This window comes from Passer domesticus, chromosome 6 (genome assembly GCF_036417665.1).
Source record: "Passer domesticus isolate bPasDom1 chromosome 6, bPasDom1.hap1, whole genome shotgun sequence".
In the NCBI taxonomy this organism is placed as follows: Eukaryota; Metazoa; Chordata; class Aves; order Passeriformes; family Passeridae; genus Passer; species Passer domesticus.
This window is the reverse complement of record NC_087479.1, coordinates 61,730,847-61,746,962: the sequence shown is the minus strand read 5'-3', so window position 1 is coordinate 61,746,962 and position 16,116 is coordinate 61,730,847. Positions and strand designations below refer to the sequence as shown.

The 16,116-nt window shown below is 39.4% G+C and overlaps 1 protein-coding gene across 5 annotated transcripts in view; it reads left to right on the top strand.

Annotated features, from left to right (window-relative positions):
* NELL1 (neural EGFL like 1) overlaps window positions 1-16,116 on the top strand; it is a 332,196-nt gene that overhangs the window by 23,128 nt on the left and 292,952 nt on the right. For all 5 annotated transcript variants that reach the window (XM_064426215.1, XM_064426213.1, XM_064426214.1 and 2 more), the window contains exons 3-4: window positions 1,706-1,856; window positions 15,865-16,035. In XM_064426215.1, coding sequence (XP_064282285.1) covers window positions 1,706-1,856; window positions 15,865-16,035 — 322 coding nt within the window. The remainder of the gene's footprint in view (window positions 1-1,705; window positions 1,857-15,864; window positions 16,036-16,116) is intronic.

The window sequence follows — 16,116 nt, the reverse complement described above, 5'->3', positions numbered from 1 at the left end:
GAAGTAGTTTTGTATCTCTTGTATCAGCTTTTCAAAAAGAAACTACATTATATTTATGACTAGTAATAACACCTGCTAGGTGAAGATAATGATACAGATACAGAAAGCTAATAGATAAAGACAAAATCTGGTCTTCTATGCTGGTTGTTTTTTCTTCTGTTCCACTGTACGATGGCAGTGGAGATGCTTTCTGCTCTTGGGAGCTTTATCCTCTGCTCTGGTAAAAGTAGCACTGGACAGACAAATAGTTTGTTGCTGTAGAGTGGGCACTATATTTATTTATCAGGGACATTAGAACCCCTGGCAAAGATTTTAAAATGATGACTGATGATTTTGGATGTCTAACTGTAGTACTTTCCACTGGTGAGCTTTTCAGAGTGCAAGTATGTTACGAGTCTGCATGTCTAAGCTCCTTTGGAGGGCTTTAAGCTGCACAGAGCAAATGGAGACACCCAATTACCAAACATGCTTGAATACATTTTCCTTGGAGTTTGGTTTCAGTCCGTGGCATTCCCTCAGTTGTGCGTTTGAGGTTTTAGGTTGTTTTCCAAGCCAGTCTCTCTCCTCTCTGTCTGCAAAGCCTCATTTAATGTACACAATGGGGCCTTTTTCTAGTGTTGGGGATTTTTTTTTTCCTTCTACAGTGAAATTCTGAATTGTAATTTTCATCACTCCTTTGTGTGTTACATCATGCATGCTGGGCTGGATTCCCAGCATTCAGTGGCGTTTCTCTGGTTTTCTACCAGCTGAGAATTTGTGCCAGCATTTTTGGCTTCAGAGTAAAACCTTTGGAAAGCAGGCACACTGGGTATCTAATTGGTCATGACATCCAGGAACTGCAAGTGGCTCAGGTCTTGCAAAAGTGTGACAAAGGCCCAGCATGAGACACATGGCAATAGGCAGGAAGGTGAAATGCCATGATTTCTGTGCATTGTTGTTAATTGTCTTTTCTAATGATGATGTATAGTGAATAAAATGATGAGGTAAAAATGAATGTGGTGGGAGATGATGCATTTGAATCTGAGAAGGCATGATGCTGCTTGGACATTGTCAGGATTAGCGAGGCTGAAATGTTTCTGCATCTGCCTGGTCAGGCTGTAGTTTAATAAATATTGTATGAGCTGTCATATTTTGCTTGTTTAAACTGAGAAATCCCTAAAACAGCTGTGGATTGCAAGCATGTCTTGTATTTATTTCTCAGGCAGGAGCACAGCCGTATAGCATTATTAGCAGTAATACATCTCTGCCTTACACTGTGCAAGGACAGGTTTCCTGTGATGTACGAGGGAGAGGTGGTAACAGAGTCAGTGGTGAAAACTGAAATTGGAGCTTGGTGAATTGCGTTGGGAGAGGCAGTGCCCGAGATCTCTCAGAATTTAGGGGCCTATTTATCTGACTGCAGCACACCTTATTTACAGCAACTTAATCTGCTCGCAGCAGACACAAATGGCTCAGCATCCCGTAAAAAAATCCATCAGAAAATCAGTAGCTGACCAGTTGTGAACTTGTCAAAGTGACTGCTGACAGAGATGGCATTTGGGTTTTTTCATTGAAAAAATGCAGTGGTGGACCATGGCGGATGACTCTCAAAAGTGAAAGATATTGATGTGAAAATGAAAAATGTAATCTGAATATTTCTGACTTAGCATTTTTACTAGACTGTTATTTCCTTTTTTTTTTTTCCTTTTAAAAATAAAATTCATAGATACAGAAAGAGAAATCTACGCAGCACCCCATGTAAGTGAGAAGTTAATTCAGCTCTTCCGGAATAGAAGTGAGTTCACGTTTCTGGCCACTCTGCAGCAAAAGGCATCGACTTCTGGAGTTATATTGTCCATCCGAGAGTTGGAGCACAGGTAAGAGCAATTTGGTTCTCTCTCTTGCAGCAGCAACATAAAAGATACTGAGTGCTCAGTGTTCTGTTTGGACAATGTGTTGAAATGGTAGATGTAAAATCTAACATGCAAGTTAGAGCCTTTCTTCACAGTTTGCAATTTACTACTTTTTCTTGTTGTTGGTGGTTGTTTTGTTTTCTTTTTTGGGTTGTTTTTTTTTTTTTTTTGGTTATAGGAGGAATTCATTATTTATGTATCCTGATCTAAAATAACTTAAACAGAAAGATTAAAGCCAGTATAGTATAGATGCAATGCACTTTGGAAATTACAAACCTTGTAATGCAATTTCCCTGACTAGTTTATTATATGTGCTTTGGAGTTTGCTTTTTCATAAAAGTTAAACTTTCACTTTTCTTGTTTCACTATGTTTTATAGCATTATAAAAGAATACAATTTTTTTGAGATTCAGTAACTAAACTATTAAACAATTAAGTTACTTGTGCTTCCATGTAATACTGTGTATCTTCTCAACATAAATACATTAAATTCCTATTTCATGTATGTCTCTTCCACCTGCCCTTTTTTTTTTGTTTCTGGTTGTCAGTGTAGGAGGAAAAAGAGGACCCTTTGATTATCTGTTTTAGTGGTAGACATCAGTTTGTTACAAAAAAAGGTGTACTTTGTATTATGGTTCATAATTCCAATGACATTTTGATGCTTCAAAGTGTGTGTTGTGTCAAACAGTCTCCTATTTGTAACTTTGTGAATGCTTTTTTGGTAATTTCTTAGGTCTTGAAGGACCTTTGTGTCTAGTCTTGACACATAAAAGACTAGTGCTGGTCTTTTCTCTTGTAATAAAGTAATGGAACATTGTCTGGTTGCTCCCATTTCAAATCTAATACCAGTTATTCTGCAGCGCTTCTGTTAAAAAAGTCCTACTAGTATTTGTCTTAATCATGCACATGATACTCAGTTGTTAGCCCAATTTCTTCCCTTTTTGTTGAGAAAGTGTTGAAGGAGAAGGCAGTGACTTCATCATGACCAAATTGTCAGTGATGCCTTTTGCTAGAGCAACAGCAGAGATGTCCAGATGAGGCTCCCCAGTTAGGGGGAGGACTTTGCTATACTTTTCTGTCACCTCTACTTTTTTATTGGTCTTTCTTTTACTTCATTCCTTTTTGCATTTTTCAGGCCACTGTCTCAGTCTAGAAGAATATTGTTTTACATTAGAGAGGGATCCCTCCCTTCATCTCTTCCTGTTCTCCTGCTCTTATTTTATCATTCCTTCTGCATTACTTTTCAGTTTCTCCAAGCTTTTTCAGGCCATTTGAAGTCATGGTTAACAGGATCAGTTTGCCATGTTAAGAGTTTGTTTATTATTTATTTGAGAAAGAGGACATTGACGACAGCCATTGAACAGAAAAATGCTGTCACATGCCTGCACTTAGCAAAATCCAAGGTCAAACTAGACAGGCAGTGGTGATTATACAATGCAAGGCACATGGATTTTTAGATATGGTGTCTACTGAATGCAGCTCATTGAGTCCTCTATCTTGACAGGCAGAGGCTTGTAGGGAGATGTGCTCTGCAGGAGTAATCTTGGTTGAACAAAATACACTGCCGTTGTCCTCTCTGGCATTGAGGTTATCTATAATATTTTAAATGATGACATCTGCTTAAAAATACATAGAATTGAAGGATTGCCTGCTAGTCTCAGTTGAACCTTTGTAGCTCTGTGTAGCAACAGGAAGTTTCAGTCTCTGTAATTCCATGCAGGAATCAGAACAGGCATGTCTGGTGTTGCTCTTGACTGCTGTTATTTCAGGTGGATTACTGTGGCTGTCCTTTTTTGGACTCACTGTGTATCCCTTAAAGCCATTGTTTGTTTGTCAGGTTGCTGCTCAGACCTTGGTAAGGATCCTGCTTTTAGACCCCCAGATCTGTGATGACAGAAATTAATAAAGTGGATGACAATGGAGAAAGTATTTTTTAACATGGATGAGAAGTAGAGAACAAAGATTTTGGGCACTTCTGAAGGGCACCATGCTTACATTAGATCAATGTAATAGCAGAACTTTTAGGTGGATAATTTTTGATGTTTCTCTAACAGCTCCACTCACTCTATAGCTTTGCCTGGGAACTGAAATGGGTGCAGACACATGTCACAGGTCAAGCCTTTTATTAATTGTTGCTCCTACTAAGCTACTGATAATTATCATGGTTCTGTTCTTGATGACATGAATTTTTTTAGTCAATCTTTTTCAATTTTCCCCATGTCTTTGAAAACAGAAGCTGCAAAGAGGATAATAAAGAGTATCTTTATTTCATCAGGAGCAAGATGAGTGGGTACAAGTATAAGGGTACAATTTTTCCTTAACCAGTATAGTTTTTGACTATGCAAAACCCAGGAACTCTTCTCAATTTTCTCAATTTCTTTTCTTTGTGCAAAATAGGAGATATTATAGTTAAAGGCTTGCCTTTTTTAACTTACCAGCATGCCAAAAGTGGCCAAATTAAAAGTTCAAGCCTTCAGAACATATAGGTCAGCAACAAGTGACAAAAAGGAGCGCTATTAGCTCTGGATACCAGACTTCATATCTCTGTGGGAAATGTCTTTTTTTGTTGTACCCAGATTTAATAGATGAGAAATAGGTGTTATTCCAAGCAACAAAAAGGTGTGTGTATGTATTCTGTTTTTTGGGGTAGTGGAGATGATTGTCCTAAGGTAGTAAGGCATAGAATGCCTGATTTGAAATTTCATTTCTCTAGTAAGTTTTAGCAGGGTTTTATTTTCCAATAAAATGGAGCTCTTAAACTGAAGATAATAAAATAAGGTTAATACTCAATTTTTCTTGAAGTCAGTAATTTAGATATACTGTTTTGTTATTCTAAATGGATATTTTGTAGCACTTAGATATTTGCTGTTAATTTGTATCATCATTTGATGGACAGGACAAAGATAACAGTGCATCTTTGTTAACATTTTGTTGAATCAGTTTAATGATGATAAAGACTTTGTTTTCATGCTTGGAAAATCAAAATCTTAATGCAGAGAAATTCTAATTGGAGAATCTAATAGTTTGTGCAGTCTGTGTATATAGTTATGTGGAATATTGTCGTAATAGGACACAAACTGAAACGACAGGCATACTGGAACTCTGAGGTAGGAAGAAGGGAAATTTATTTCCTGACTCCAATATTTACAGACTTTCAAAAGTGACAGTAGATTGGAGGATGAAATTGCCACCTCTCCAATGACACTGGGCAAACCAATGTCTATCAAATTTCTCCTCCTCCAGAAAGGAATGCAAAACCAATCATCATTTACATAAAAGTGTGTGAGAAAACTCCATTACAAAAATGTAAACATCAGAAGGCTTAGAAGAACGGGGTGACAGAATACAGTGGTAAATTTGAGGATTGTTTTCTTTCCTAAATTAGAGGTAATAAAAATAATATAGGATGGACAGACATGTTACTTGGGGATGCAGAAGGTGGAAATTGTTTTCTTGATTAGTGAATTATGCTAGTCAGTTCTTCTTAGATGGGCTTTGTGAGCTATTTTGCTCACAACCTTTCACTCTTTAGACCACCAAAACACTTAGAAAAGGCCATCAAGATATTTAAAATGCCACCCACAATGAATTCCTCATTTCAACAGCGATTTAATACAGTTTCACCTGAAGCTGTGTCTTCCTGCTCCTTAGCTGCTCTGGCCTTGCATGGTCCAGAGCCCAAGAACATAAATTACATGGAGTCAGCATTGCCTTTCAGCTGTTTAATCTCTGAGTTTGAGATATGTTGATGGTTCTTCTCCACCACTGGCCAAGATCAGTACCTGGAGAAATATGTCAAGGATGTTCAGGTACTCATATGTCATTCTTTCTGAAGAGTGTTTCATAATGGGAGATCTTACCACGATAGAACAAAGGACTGAGTCATAAGATGATTGTTTCGAAGATTTTGTTACAGGAAGCATTAAAAACTTCTTTGCTAAATTTTTCCTTTTTTAAATTTTTTTTCTTAATATGCTTGTAACCTGTGTCTAGGACCTGAACTTTAGAAACTTGATGCCATGCCAAATATCTGGAAACCCGTAAGCTGATTGTACTGCTATAATGAAATGGATTTACCGAGTTCAAAATATGCCCCTTCACTATGTAGCAGAAAGCTGTGTTGATATAAATATTCAGGAAGATTCTGATAAATGTGTCAGGCTCATAGTGAGACTTTTATTCCTTGCAGGTGAGTTTTGGATGGGGAGGTAAAATAGGCATGAGGCTCCAGTCCGCTGTGGGATACTTACCCCAGGTGACACCATGAATGCCTTCTGAGGCTGTTGAGGAGCAGAGAAAAAGCTGTATGTTCACAAGTAACAGCTGGAAGGCTACCAGGCCATTATATGTTTAATTAAAAACACAGAGGAGTAATAAGCTAGTTAAATTATTCACTGAAACCTAGCTGATGAAAAGAAGCCTCTGCAAGTGACTTCTGACCCTAGTAGTAAACCCGAAAAATTGGATTTACTCCCTGCTATGTTTTAGATTATTCTCTGCAAGATGGATATATGCATATTGGATTCCAAGCTGCCCAGGATTCAGAAAGGGAAGGAAAAACTCTGCAGATATATCCATTAACCTTTTTCTTTTAGGGTAAAGGGCACATCTTTATGAATATTTATATGTTGAATTGCTAAACTGGAAAGCTGTAACGGGAATAGCTGAAGACTGAGCCTTACTTCCACCCCTCTGAATGAGTTGATGTGAAATATGTGAGGCATTTACATGATTTTTGCCTTCTCAAAAGGTCTTTAGAGATGCAAATGCAAAGAGAATTGTGCCCACCTGCTTCTGTTCTTGGGGTTAAAGTACACAAAAGGGTAAAGTGAAGAAGAACTGTTATATAAATCTTCCACTGATTTAAGCATTGTGAGAGAGGAGTAACTGCTGGAGGAGTTACCTTCCATCCTGTGGCTTCCTGCTGAGAGCAGGTGTTTTATGTACACTAGGCTGACAATTGTTGTCTCTCTGAAGCATTAACATGCTGCTCATAACCAGCTGTTGAAACACATCCATTGGACTACGTTGGCAATTGGAGGAGAATGGCTGACAGTTTGAAACTCTTTAAACCCGAATTTGGACAGTGCAGAAATGTTATGGTCAGCCAGCAGCAAAGATGTGTGGGTCCCCCAGGAGTCTGCTCCAACATGTGGAGTTATTCTGTTTGATTGCTTTATGATCCTCTGGTACAGCCAAAGAACCAGAATGTCTCAAACTTACACTAAATGCAACTTTCTGAAAACTGTCTGCTGAATTTGGGCTGCTTGTTTGGAATGTTAACTGCCCTAGTTAATAAGACAGTTAGATGTCTGCAACATGTTATTAATGTTCATTTGTGTGGCTGACAGTAGTCTGGTGACATGTCTGGTTTTTTGGGTTTTATTTGCAGTTTTATAATGATGCCTGTGTGCTTTCTTTGCTCCAGGCACTGTCTCCAGAAAGGGAGGGAGGTGGCAGTGCCTGCCCTGATGGTTGCTGGCTGTGGAAAGCTGCCAGAGCTCGTGCCAGTGGGGCGGGGAAGGTGGAGGCTGCATGGGACTGAGGGCATACGGACAGAGCAGACATGGACTAGAGCTTGAGAGAGGGCAAAGGAAGAGATTTTATATTTTTTTTGTTTTCCCAAAGAATCCAGGAGAAATGTGTTTGTTGTCTGTTACCCAGTGTGCAACAAGTCAATAATTACACACTTGAGAGAGACATCAGTTATTTATTTCAGATCTGCACAAGCTTGGGTGCTTGGTGGTTTCACACAAACCAAGCACACCAACAGGACTTACCACACCGTAATTTGTACAGAGCTGGTAACTTTCCAAGTACAGCCCTGGGACTGGTTAGTAGTTACTACTGGTTTGTAGTTTCCATGCAAGTTTTGTAATCTCAGCTGACTTCTGTGCGTGCCCGAGGGAAGGGTCTTCACCTGGACACGTGGCTTTTTGACCTCTTGGTGTGATTTTTTTATGTTATAATGGAGATAGTTCAGCTAAGGGATGCATGGACCTGGAGTTTTTTGCCAAGTTGGCAATGTATAAATAGGCATACAAGGACATACTGATGTACTACATCCTTATAGTTTATTAGTTCTAGCCTGCTCTTCGTTAAGGGATGGTAATTGTTCCACTGATTGTGTCCTTTCCTGCTGATTAGAAAAGTCTTAATAAGCCAGCTTAAAGTGTCTAAAGGATACTGACCAGTCCAGACCTAACTTGATTTTGGTATATTCCACGTTTTGCAGCATGTGGAATTTGTCATAATGTAAGAAATCACTGAAAAACTGCTGAATTTGAGAGATTAGTGGGAAGAACCTTTCTTCTAAGGACACCACAATTAGGGTAATTTGTTTTCAAATACTTTTCAATGGAGTAGTTTTACTCAGGTGGCAGACCTCATTAGTTAAAAAAGCTGTTATCCTCTTGTTTCATTAAAATCTGGCTTTTAGAGACTGTGAGTTTGGGGATCCCCTGAGCTGAGCTGTTGCTGCAGTGATGAGCGTGAGGGAGGGAGGGACAGGATGGGGCTGTGCTTTTGTTTCAGCTCTGCTGGGGTCTGCCTGGTCACACTGGCAGCTCTAGGCTTTAGCATACCTGCAGAGCTCCCTGGGTTAATGCCAGCTCAGAGTCTCAGGTTAACCATAGAAAGTAGCCAGCCCCCATTCAGAAAGTCCTCAGATACAGATGCTTTGTGAATTGCAGATGATCCACTGTGAAAAACAACCTTTGGCCAGGGGTTGTGGGTGACGAGCCCTGTAAGGACAGCTGCAGGATGTGGGTGTACAAGGTGACTTGGTGTTGGAGTGGTGATATGTAAAGGAGTGAAGATTCTCTTTTTTCAGGATATTTTTCAGTAAAGGTAAGACAGTGATTAGTGTGAGCATGTTCTTTTGTTGTTTTTGTGTGGGTTTGCTGGGTTTTTTTTTGAGACACATTTAAGGAGTCATAACTTCAGCTTGCTCCAGCCAGACTCTTTTCTGTCCTGCTGGCTGCACTAGCTCTGAAGCCTGCTAACATGCTGTTCTATTTTTAGGTGCAGTGTGGTACTTCCTGCTTGGTTTATTAGGACTAGGAGAGAAACCAGGCTCTTTTTTTCAGACAGTAGGCAGCCATGGTGAAGGTAGATTTTTAGACATATAAAATGAAAACAAAAATGCTGAAGGTCAGTCCTCACAACACATACCATGGAAATACGTAGCTGCTTTGTACCAGCTCTGACTCCAGTTGTCTTTTACCTGGCAGGCAGATGTTGGGGTGACTTTTTTCTTTATATGATCAAAGAGGAAAGTAAATTCGTATTAGGATGGCCTGTGCCTAGTTGCAGGTACACAAACACATCATGAGTGCTTTATGCCTTGCAGCTTGCATGCCCAGCTGCCATGTATAAGATGAGTAGAGCAAAAGAAAAAATGTTAATAAATAATTTCTGTACTAATAGAAGGTGTCAGGGTGGGAGTGTTTATTGTTAAATGTTTCAAGCTAAGTTGGTAGAACACAATTACTGTTGTCCTCAGAGTGGTGAATAGAAAAATAAAGTCATTTAATTGACTGGGTTTAGTTCCTTTTGCTTGAAATGAAAGGATAGAAATGATTGGAAGAACCTTTTTTAGGTACCCAGTAGCACAGTGATGTTGCACTTTCAGGCTTTTACTTGAGAGGTTTGAAAGTGTTCAGTGTTACATTTTGGCTATGTTGGATTTGCTTGCATAGAAGGAATACTTTAGGAATAGAGTAGGTGATGCAATATATGGGATTCGGCTTTTGTGTTTCCCCTTGTAGAAAGCTAATCTGATTTTTAGCAACAATTTTTTTTGTCACAGGTAATGCTCCTATTCAGGACACCTTTTGTGCTGCCTGATGTCAGTCTGACTTCGGTGATATCAGTGTGTAATCTCTGCCACAGCAGTGAGTCTTTAATGCTGCATAAGCAACAATTTGCCATGTATGGTTTTGCTGTGCAGCCTCTGGGTCTGTCTTTATTCAAACCAGCTGTAAAAAGTAGCTTGAATGGTTTGTTAATATGGATGTTAAGGAAGCTTTCCTGTCTCACCATCCAGGACCACTGTTGCAGTGACAGTTGTGGCACACGAGACTCTCACTGCACCAGAGTTCCTCAAGACTCACATGCAGTGGAGGAGTAGATCTGTGTGCTTGAGTGTGTTAAGAGCATTTCTTCAAAATCCTGTGTTTCACAATGCTTAATGCTTCAGAGCTTGGGATCTTGCCCTGTCACTTTATAGTAACTAAGGTACAGGAACAGCACCCATGGAAGCGACTGAAATATTTGCCTTGACAGGTGTAACTTGTTCTGGTTTTGCATCCACACAGAGCTGTGGTGACAACTGCAAAGTGAGTGTTTCCTTTCGTTTGAGGAGATGTATCTTTTCTTTCAGAGGCACTGTTTTTCTCACTATGGCTTCATCTCTGACAGGGGCAGTGCCTTGGGCAGATGCCTGCCAGCTGATCTGCAGCCCAGTGCCTGTTCCTGGCCTGATTTGCTTTGCACTGAGGACTGCTAAAACTCAGTTACTTTGATGTCGCTGTCCAGGCTGAGCCACTTGGCACACCCAACACAGTTTGTCCCACTTTGCACACAGACTCACTTGGTGGTAAGAAGCAGCAAAAGGCCAAAGGAGTAATGGCTTGTGATTCATCACAGAATCCCTGTAGATGGAAAATCCTGAGATCTCTGTGATAATGGATGCAGATTTTTTGCCTGTCTCTAAATACATGAAGAAGTGTTTCTACAAAGATGCTAAAGCACAGTCTTGCCTGAAGCCATTTCTATCATGAAATAGCACAATGCTATTGTGAAATGAAAAATCAATGTGCACAAACAAGTCCAAATATACTGATTTTTTCAGAAGCTTGCTGAATTTATACAATTTATAGCTGATGACATCAAAACGACTGATCTCTGAACTTTTCCTGAATTCGCATTATTATTGAAAAAAACCCCAAACAAACAGCTACTTCTTGGCCAGACTTACAGATGTTTTCCAGAAGTTTCTGTGCAGTAACAGTCTGATTTTTATGGCAGTGATTTTTTTCCCCGGCATTTGGGAGGCAGTGTTGCTGCTGCATGTGCAAGGTGGATGGGGCTTCCATCCTTGAACTCCTGTGGTTTTGTGACCTTCTCCCATACGATGTTAAGCAGATGCACAGTGTTTTAACTAGATGGCAACCCCAAGTTTGTACATATTTGCAGGGATGCCATCTGTGCCTGCTGCTTTGCCCTGGGACATCTGTTCAGTAGCTGTAAGAGCATCTGCTATAAGCACTGGTGCTGCTCCCTGAAAGAGGCTGTGGGGCTTCATTTGGCACTTGATCAAGGATGATGGAAGTTGTAAAGTCAGAATGATAACTCTGCTTTATTTATGTTTGAATGTGATAAGGAGGAACGTTGCCAGAGTTGAATGCAAAAAGTAGTTCCGCATTAGTTCCTAGATCTCTTACAGGAGCATTTAATCTGCTTACCCAATTATGCTGCTGTCTTCATTGTGGGATATTTTAGTGCTTTGTGATAGGTATTGGGTTGGTGAAAATCAGAAAATAAAGTTCTATGTACCCTAAGGATGTTCTGGAGGACACCAGTCCCACAGTTCTGTTGGGGCCCTGTCTTGGGATCCGTAGTCTGTGGTCTGTCCTTCCTTTGGCCACTTGCATAATCTAACAACAGTAGAATCTTTGAATGAAACGCGGTGGTGTTTGCCACAGGATAAAAGCTCTTCAGTGGGTTGAGATGATGAAAAGGTGAATATGTTTCTTTAATGCAGATGGTGGATTCAGCCAACTCACCTTATAGAAATATTTTGCCTTTTCTGTTTCAGGTGTCATACATGTTCTTATTTAATGTTGATAGTGGCTTTTCCAATATTTTTTGGTCATTGCGTCCACAGCAGGTGTTTCCAAGTGAAAGTATACTTTTAGAAACCTTTCTCTCCTAATCTGGAAGTGAAATGAGCAGTCAAATGTATGGTTTAGTCAATATGGTGGTGACTAAAAGAAAAGGGGAAGAAAGAAAGTCATTAAATGTACCTGTGTCAAGCTTTATCCTCTCCAAACAATATTTTTGTGTGAGGTATGTAGCGGTTGCAAAAACTGTCAGAAAGAATTGTACAATATCTTGAATCAATTGTGGAATAATACTGTCCTTCTGGAAAGCACATTGCATGGCCTTAAAATATCCCAACTTTTTTTGATGTGCATAAAATCAGTCTGAATTTAGCAATGTTTTTCTCTTATACATTGGGGTTTGAATGAGAGACTGCAGATAGACCTATAAAAAGCATTTGAATTCTATAATTGTATGAAAGAAGCCAGCAGTAATTTACATGCTTAGCAAACAGGGAAATTCTACTAGTTGGGAGAATTTCGGCCAAGGTCAAATTGTATTGCTGTTCCATAAAAATCAAGCTTTCTTAATACATGTGTTCTGAGAACTTCATGTGTCAAAATACATGTTAACATCTGATCACACCTTATTTAAAACACATGAAAGTATAAATTGTTGCTGAGAAATAATAAATAAAACAAGAAACCATCACTCAGGGCTAAGGAGTTGACAAGAAGATTACTGTTTCACACCTTTCTTCCCTGAAAAAGGTCTGGAGGAGGGTAGCAGGGCCCTAACTGTAGGACAGGCTGCATGCAGATGTGATGTAGAATCAGAGATTGTCACGATACTCAGGGATCTTTCTTGGGCTTTTGGTATGGATTTCATGGCAGCATTGAAAGTTCACACTGAATCATGATACATATATTCAGATGGTCCCAGATGTTGCAGTCGTTTCAGGAACCCAGATTCATTCCAATCCTCTGTTTTCTTGTAGTTCCTGACAAAATACTGAAAAATACCTTCAAAACTCCTGGTAGAGATCGGTCAATTTTCTTGTCTCTTCTATGGTGCCTTCTATGAATTTTCCCCCTCCTAATTTTTACCTGTTGTTTTATTTTGGATAAAAAAAATGTACAATGGCATTTGAAGTTGAAGATGAGGTAGCGATTAAAAAAAATCGCTTTTTATTTCCATTTATTTCCTCTGGGAAATCCATTTATTCCTCTGGGTTTACTAATTATTTTCTCACCAGTTGATGATTATTTGCCTGAGTTTGTTTTTCCACTCATTTGTCTTCCATTCCCCAATTTGCAAATTAGAACTCTGAAACAGAGCAGGTGCACTATGAATGGCCTTTGTGCCATTGCTTTGGAAGAGGCTTCTTTCCACCAGAGTCTAGTGGAAGGAGGAAAGAAAAAGGGAACTGTTTGCATGTGACTTATATTCTGGTAAAGAAAAGACAGCTTCTGAACCGAGAACACAGTGAAATGTTTGTGTAATCAAGGTCTCAGTGTGAATTTCTGCATCTTAAAAAAAATAAAAAAAAATCGACACAAGAGTGTTAGTTAACCTTGCCTTTAGTTTTTTAAATACGAGAGAGAGATGCATTGGAGTAACCCAGGTAATTTCTGCTGTTGGGATTATGTTGACTGGTGTTCACTGATGTCTCTCTGAGTGTAACTGTTTGTCATTTGCTCTTGTTGAAGGGTGGTGAAGAATAGGTGCAGAATTTGTCTGCTGTCACCCTCCTTTTCCTGCCACTGAAGAGCTAAAACATGGTGTTTAATACAGTCCCATGGCACTTACTGCATTAGGTGCACATATATAAAAATGTTAGCACTAGCTTTTACATGAAATTTTAAGTAATCTGTTCTGTACTATATGAATTAGTCAGGAGGCTGACAACACGCTCGATTCCTAAGCAACAAGCTGTTCTCAGTCCTGAGGTAACTATTGACACTAAAGCTTGTCAGCTGAGAAGCTTTGCAATTCCCTATGCTGTACAAATAATAGAGCACAGATGTGATTAAGTGCAGTAACTGACTGACCTTTCCAGGACTGCACTGTTTCCTTTACATTAACAAAGAAATCATTGTGTGGTGAGTGATCAGCTCTGTGGCTATTGGAGATTACAAAGAATGACCTCAGGAAGCAATTTGCTTCTTGCAACAGGAGATTGTCTTGTTTTTGGGCTCTTAAGCCTCTGTGATCAACCATATACCTATATGTATATACATACAAATACTTTGTGTGTCAATGTTATGTACTTCTCCCTCACTTTTTTTTTGCCCCCCAGTCTTCTGTCCCCCTTCCTTTTGTGCTGTGACAGCAGATGGAAATTACAAAATGTTTTAAGTATGACATCACTGACAGTACTTTTCCTCTAGTGCTTTTCTTGCTTGGGAACACCAGCAGCAGTATCTTCTGGATATTGACTATATTGTTACTGAGCATCGAAATAATAAATCTTCTCCAGATTTTTTGTGAATGTAATTTAGGTATTTTAATGGGTGTTGGCTGTAGTTAATCAACATTCTGCTCTGCTATTTAGAAAACCCCTCCTTCTCTGCTCTCCTTGCACCAGTTCCTTCACAACACCAGCCTTTTTTTCCAATCTGTACTGCATGTATTTTGTTTCTACCTATGCCTGCTGTGTTTTTATTCAGCATTGGTTTTACCTTTACCTCCCTGTGTGTTTTACTTTGTCGCTCGGGTCTTTGATTCATGTGACCCAATAATGCTTTTAGGTTGCGTGAAAAATATGATGACAAGGCATTGTCAGGATGGAGGAGGGCTTGAATTTCACATTTGGTGAAGACTTACTGTCTTTGTGTTCCCCTTCCCAGCCTATTGTGATGTCTTGCACGTGTTTCCAGCTAGTGTTTTATCACCTAAGTTTCCTCCCAAGAAACTCTGTTTTCCAGTTATGTTGGAAACTCTCAGCTTCATTGGTAAGATCTAATCTTGAAGATGTGCACAGCCTCCATGTAATGCTTGTGCACACAGGCTGTTAGGGCCTGTGTACTGCCCAGCAGTGTAAAAGGCTTATGGGAAGATAAAAATTGGCACTCCAATATTTATTGGTTTATGTTACATTTTTGGAAGTGCATTTCATGACTGTAATTTTTCCCACCCTAACCAAATCAGCTCCTATCTCTCAAATGCCATGTTAAATTGGTGTCGGTCAACAGGGAAAAACAAAACACTCTGGAGGTGGGTGGGGCAAAGGACTATCTGGACAATCTAATGTCTTCACTTTGTTGTAGAGCTCTTTCTACTATGAAGGGAGATCTGCATCACCTGTTTCTATATACACAGCTTCATTTTAGCAGGAAAAAGATTCGATATGATGCAAATACTTGGTGAGGTCCAAGAAAAGACTTCACTATTTATACTGTCATTGTGCCCTGGAAGGGCTAAATTCATCCTAGAGAAAGAACTGGCTCCCCCCACCCCCCTGTGAAGCCAATTAATAACCTCACTTCATTAGTTCTGTGAGTCTGACAGCTGTATGAAGGTTTTGATTGTTGGATGGTTTATGCCAGATTAGGTGGAGACACCTAATCCAAGAGGTTTTGTCCTTTCCTTGTAAAACTGAACGATCACAGCAGTAACAATAAAAGTCAGAAAATGAGTTAAGCACAATTACATGTAGGGGAGTCCTAAAAATAAACAGTTGTGGTTTTTTAACTGGGTTTGCAAGTAGTAAATACACATTTAACGATTACCTAGTGTTTTCTTACCTTAATGGCTTTTTATTTGTTTGTGGTAGTGATATATGTACCGTTCTTTATTTTTCAATTTCTTACAAAGCCTGCAGTCATACAAAATATTTCAGTGAAAAGAATAAGGCTTGGTTTCTTGTAGTTTGCTATGGGTGAAAAGAGGACTTCAGTTTCCTTGGCTAACAAGTGGTACTTTGAGCTGTTTTCAGTAATTAGTATTGCTGGTTTTGTACTGCTCTGAATGTATAGACTTGTCTCTCTGCTTCTTTAAAAAAAAAGTTAATTAGTAGCTAATTCATGCTGAGCAGCCTCTTTAGATTGTGTTTGTTTAAAGAAGTTTTACCAGTTAAGAAGAAAGTGACAGTCTCTTTCAGACAGTATATCCAAAAGTGGAACTGATTCTTCATGTTTTCAATGCAGCTATTTTGAACTGGAGAGCAGTGGCCTGCGGGATGAGATCAGGTATCACTACAGGTTTAATGGGAAGACAAGAACAGAGGTGTTCCCCTACCGCCTGGCAGATGGACAGTGGCACAGGATTGCTGTGTCACTTAGTGCATCCCATCTTCTGCTCCACGTGGACTGCAACAGGTAAGAAAATATGTTCTGTAATCTGTATTTCCTTGAAAAATAATCTCTAGTTACAGGAATAAAATTGGAAAGATTGGAAAG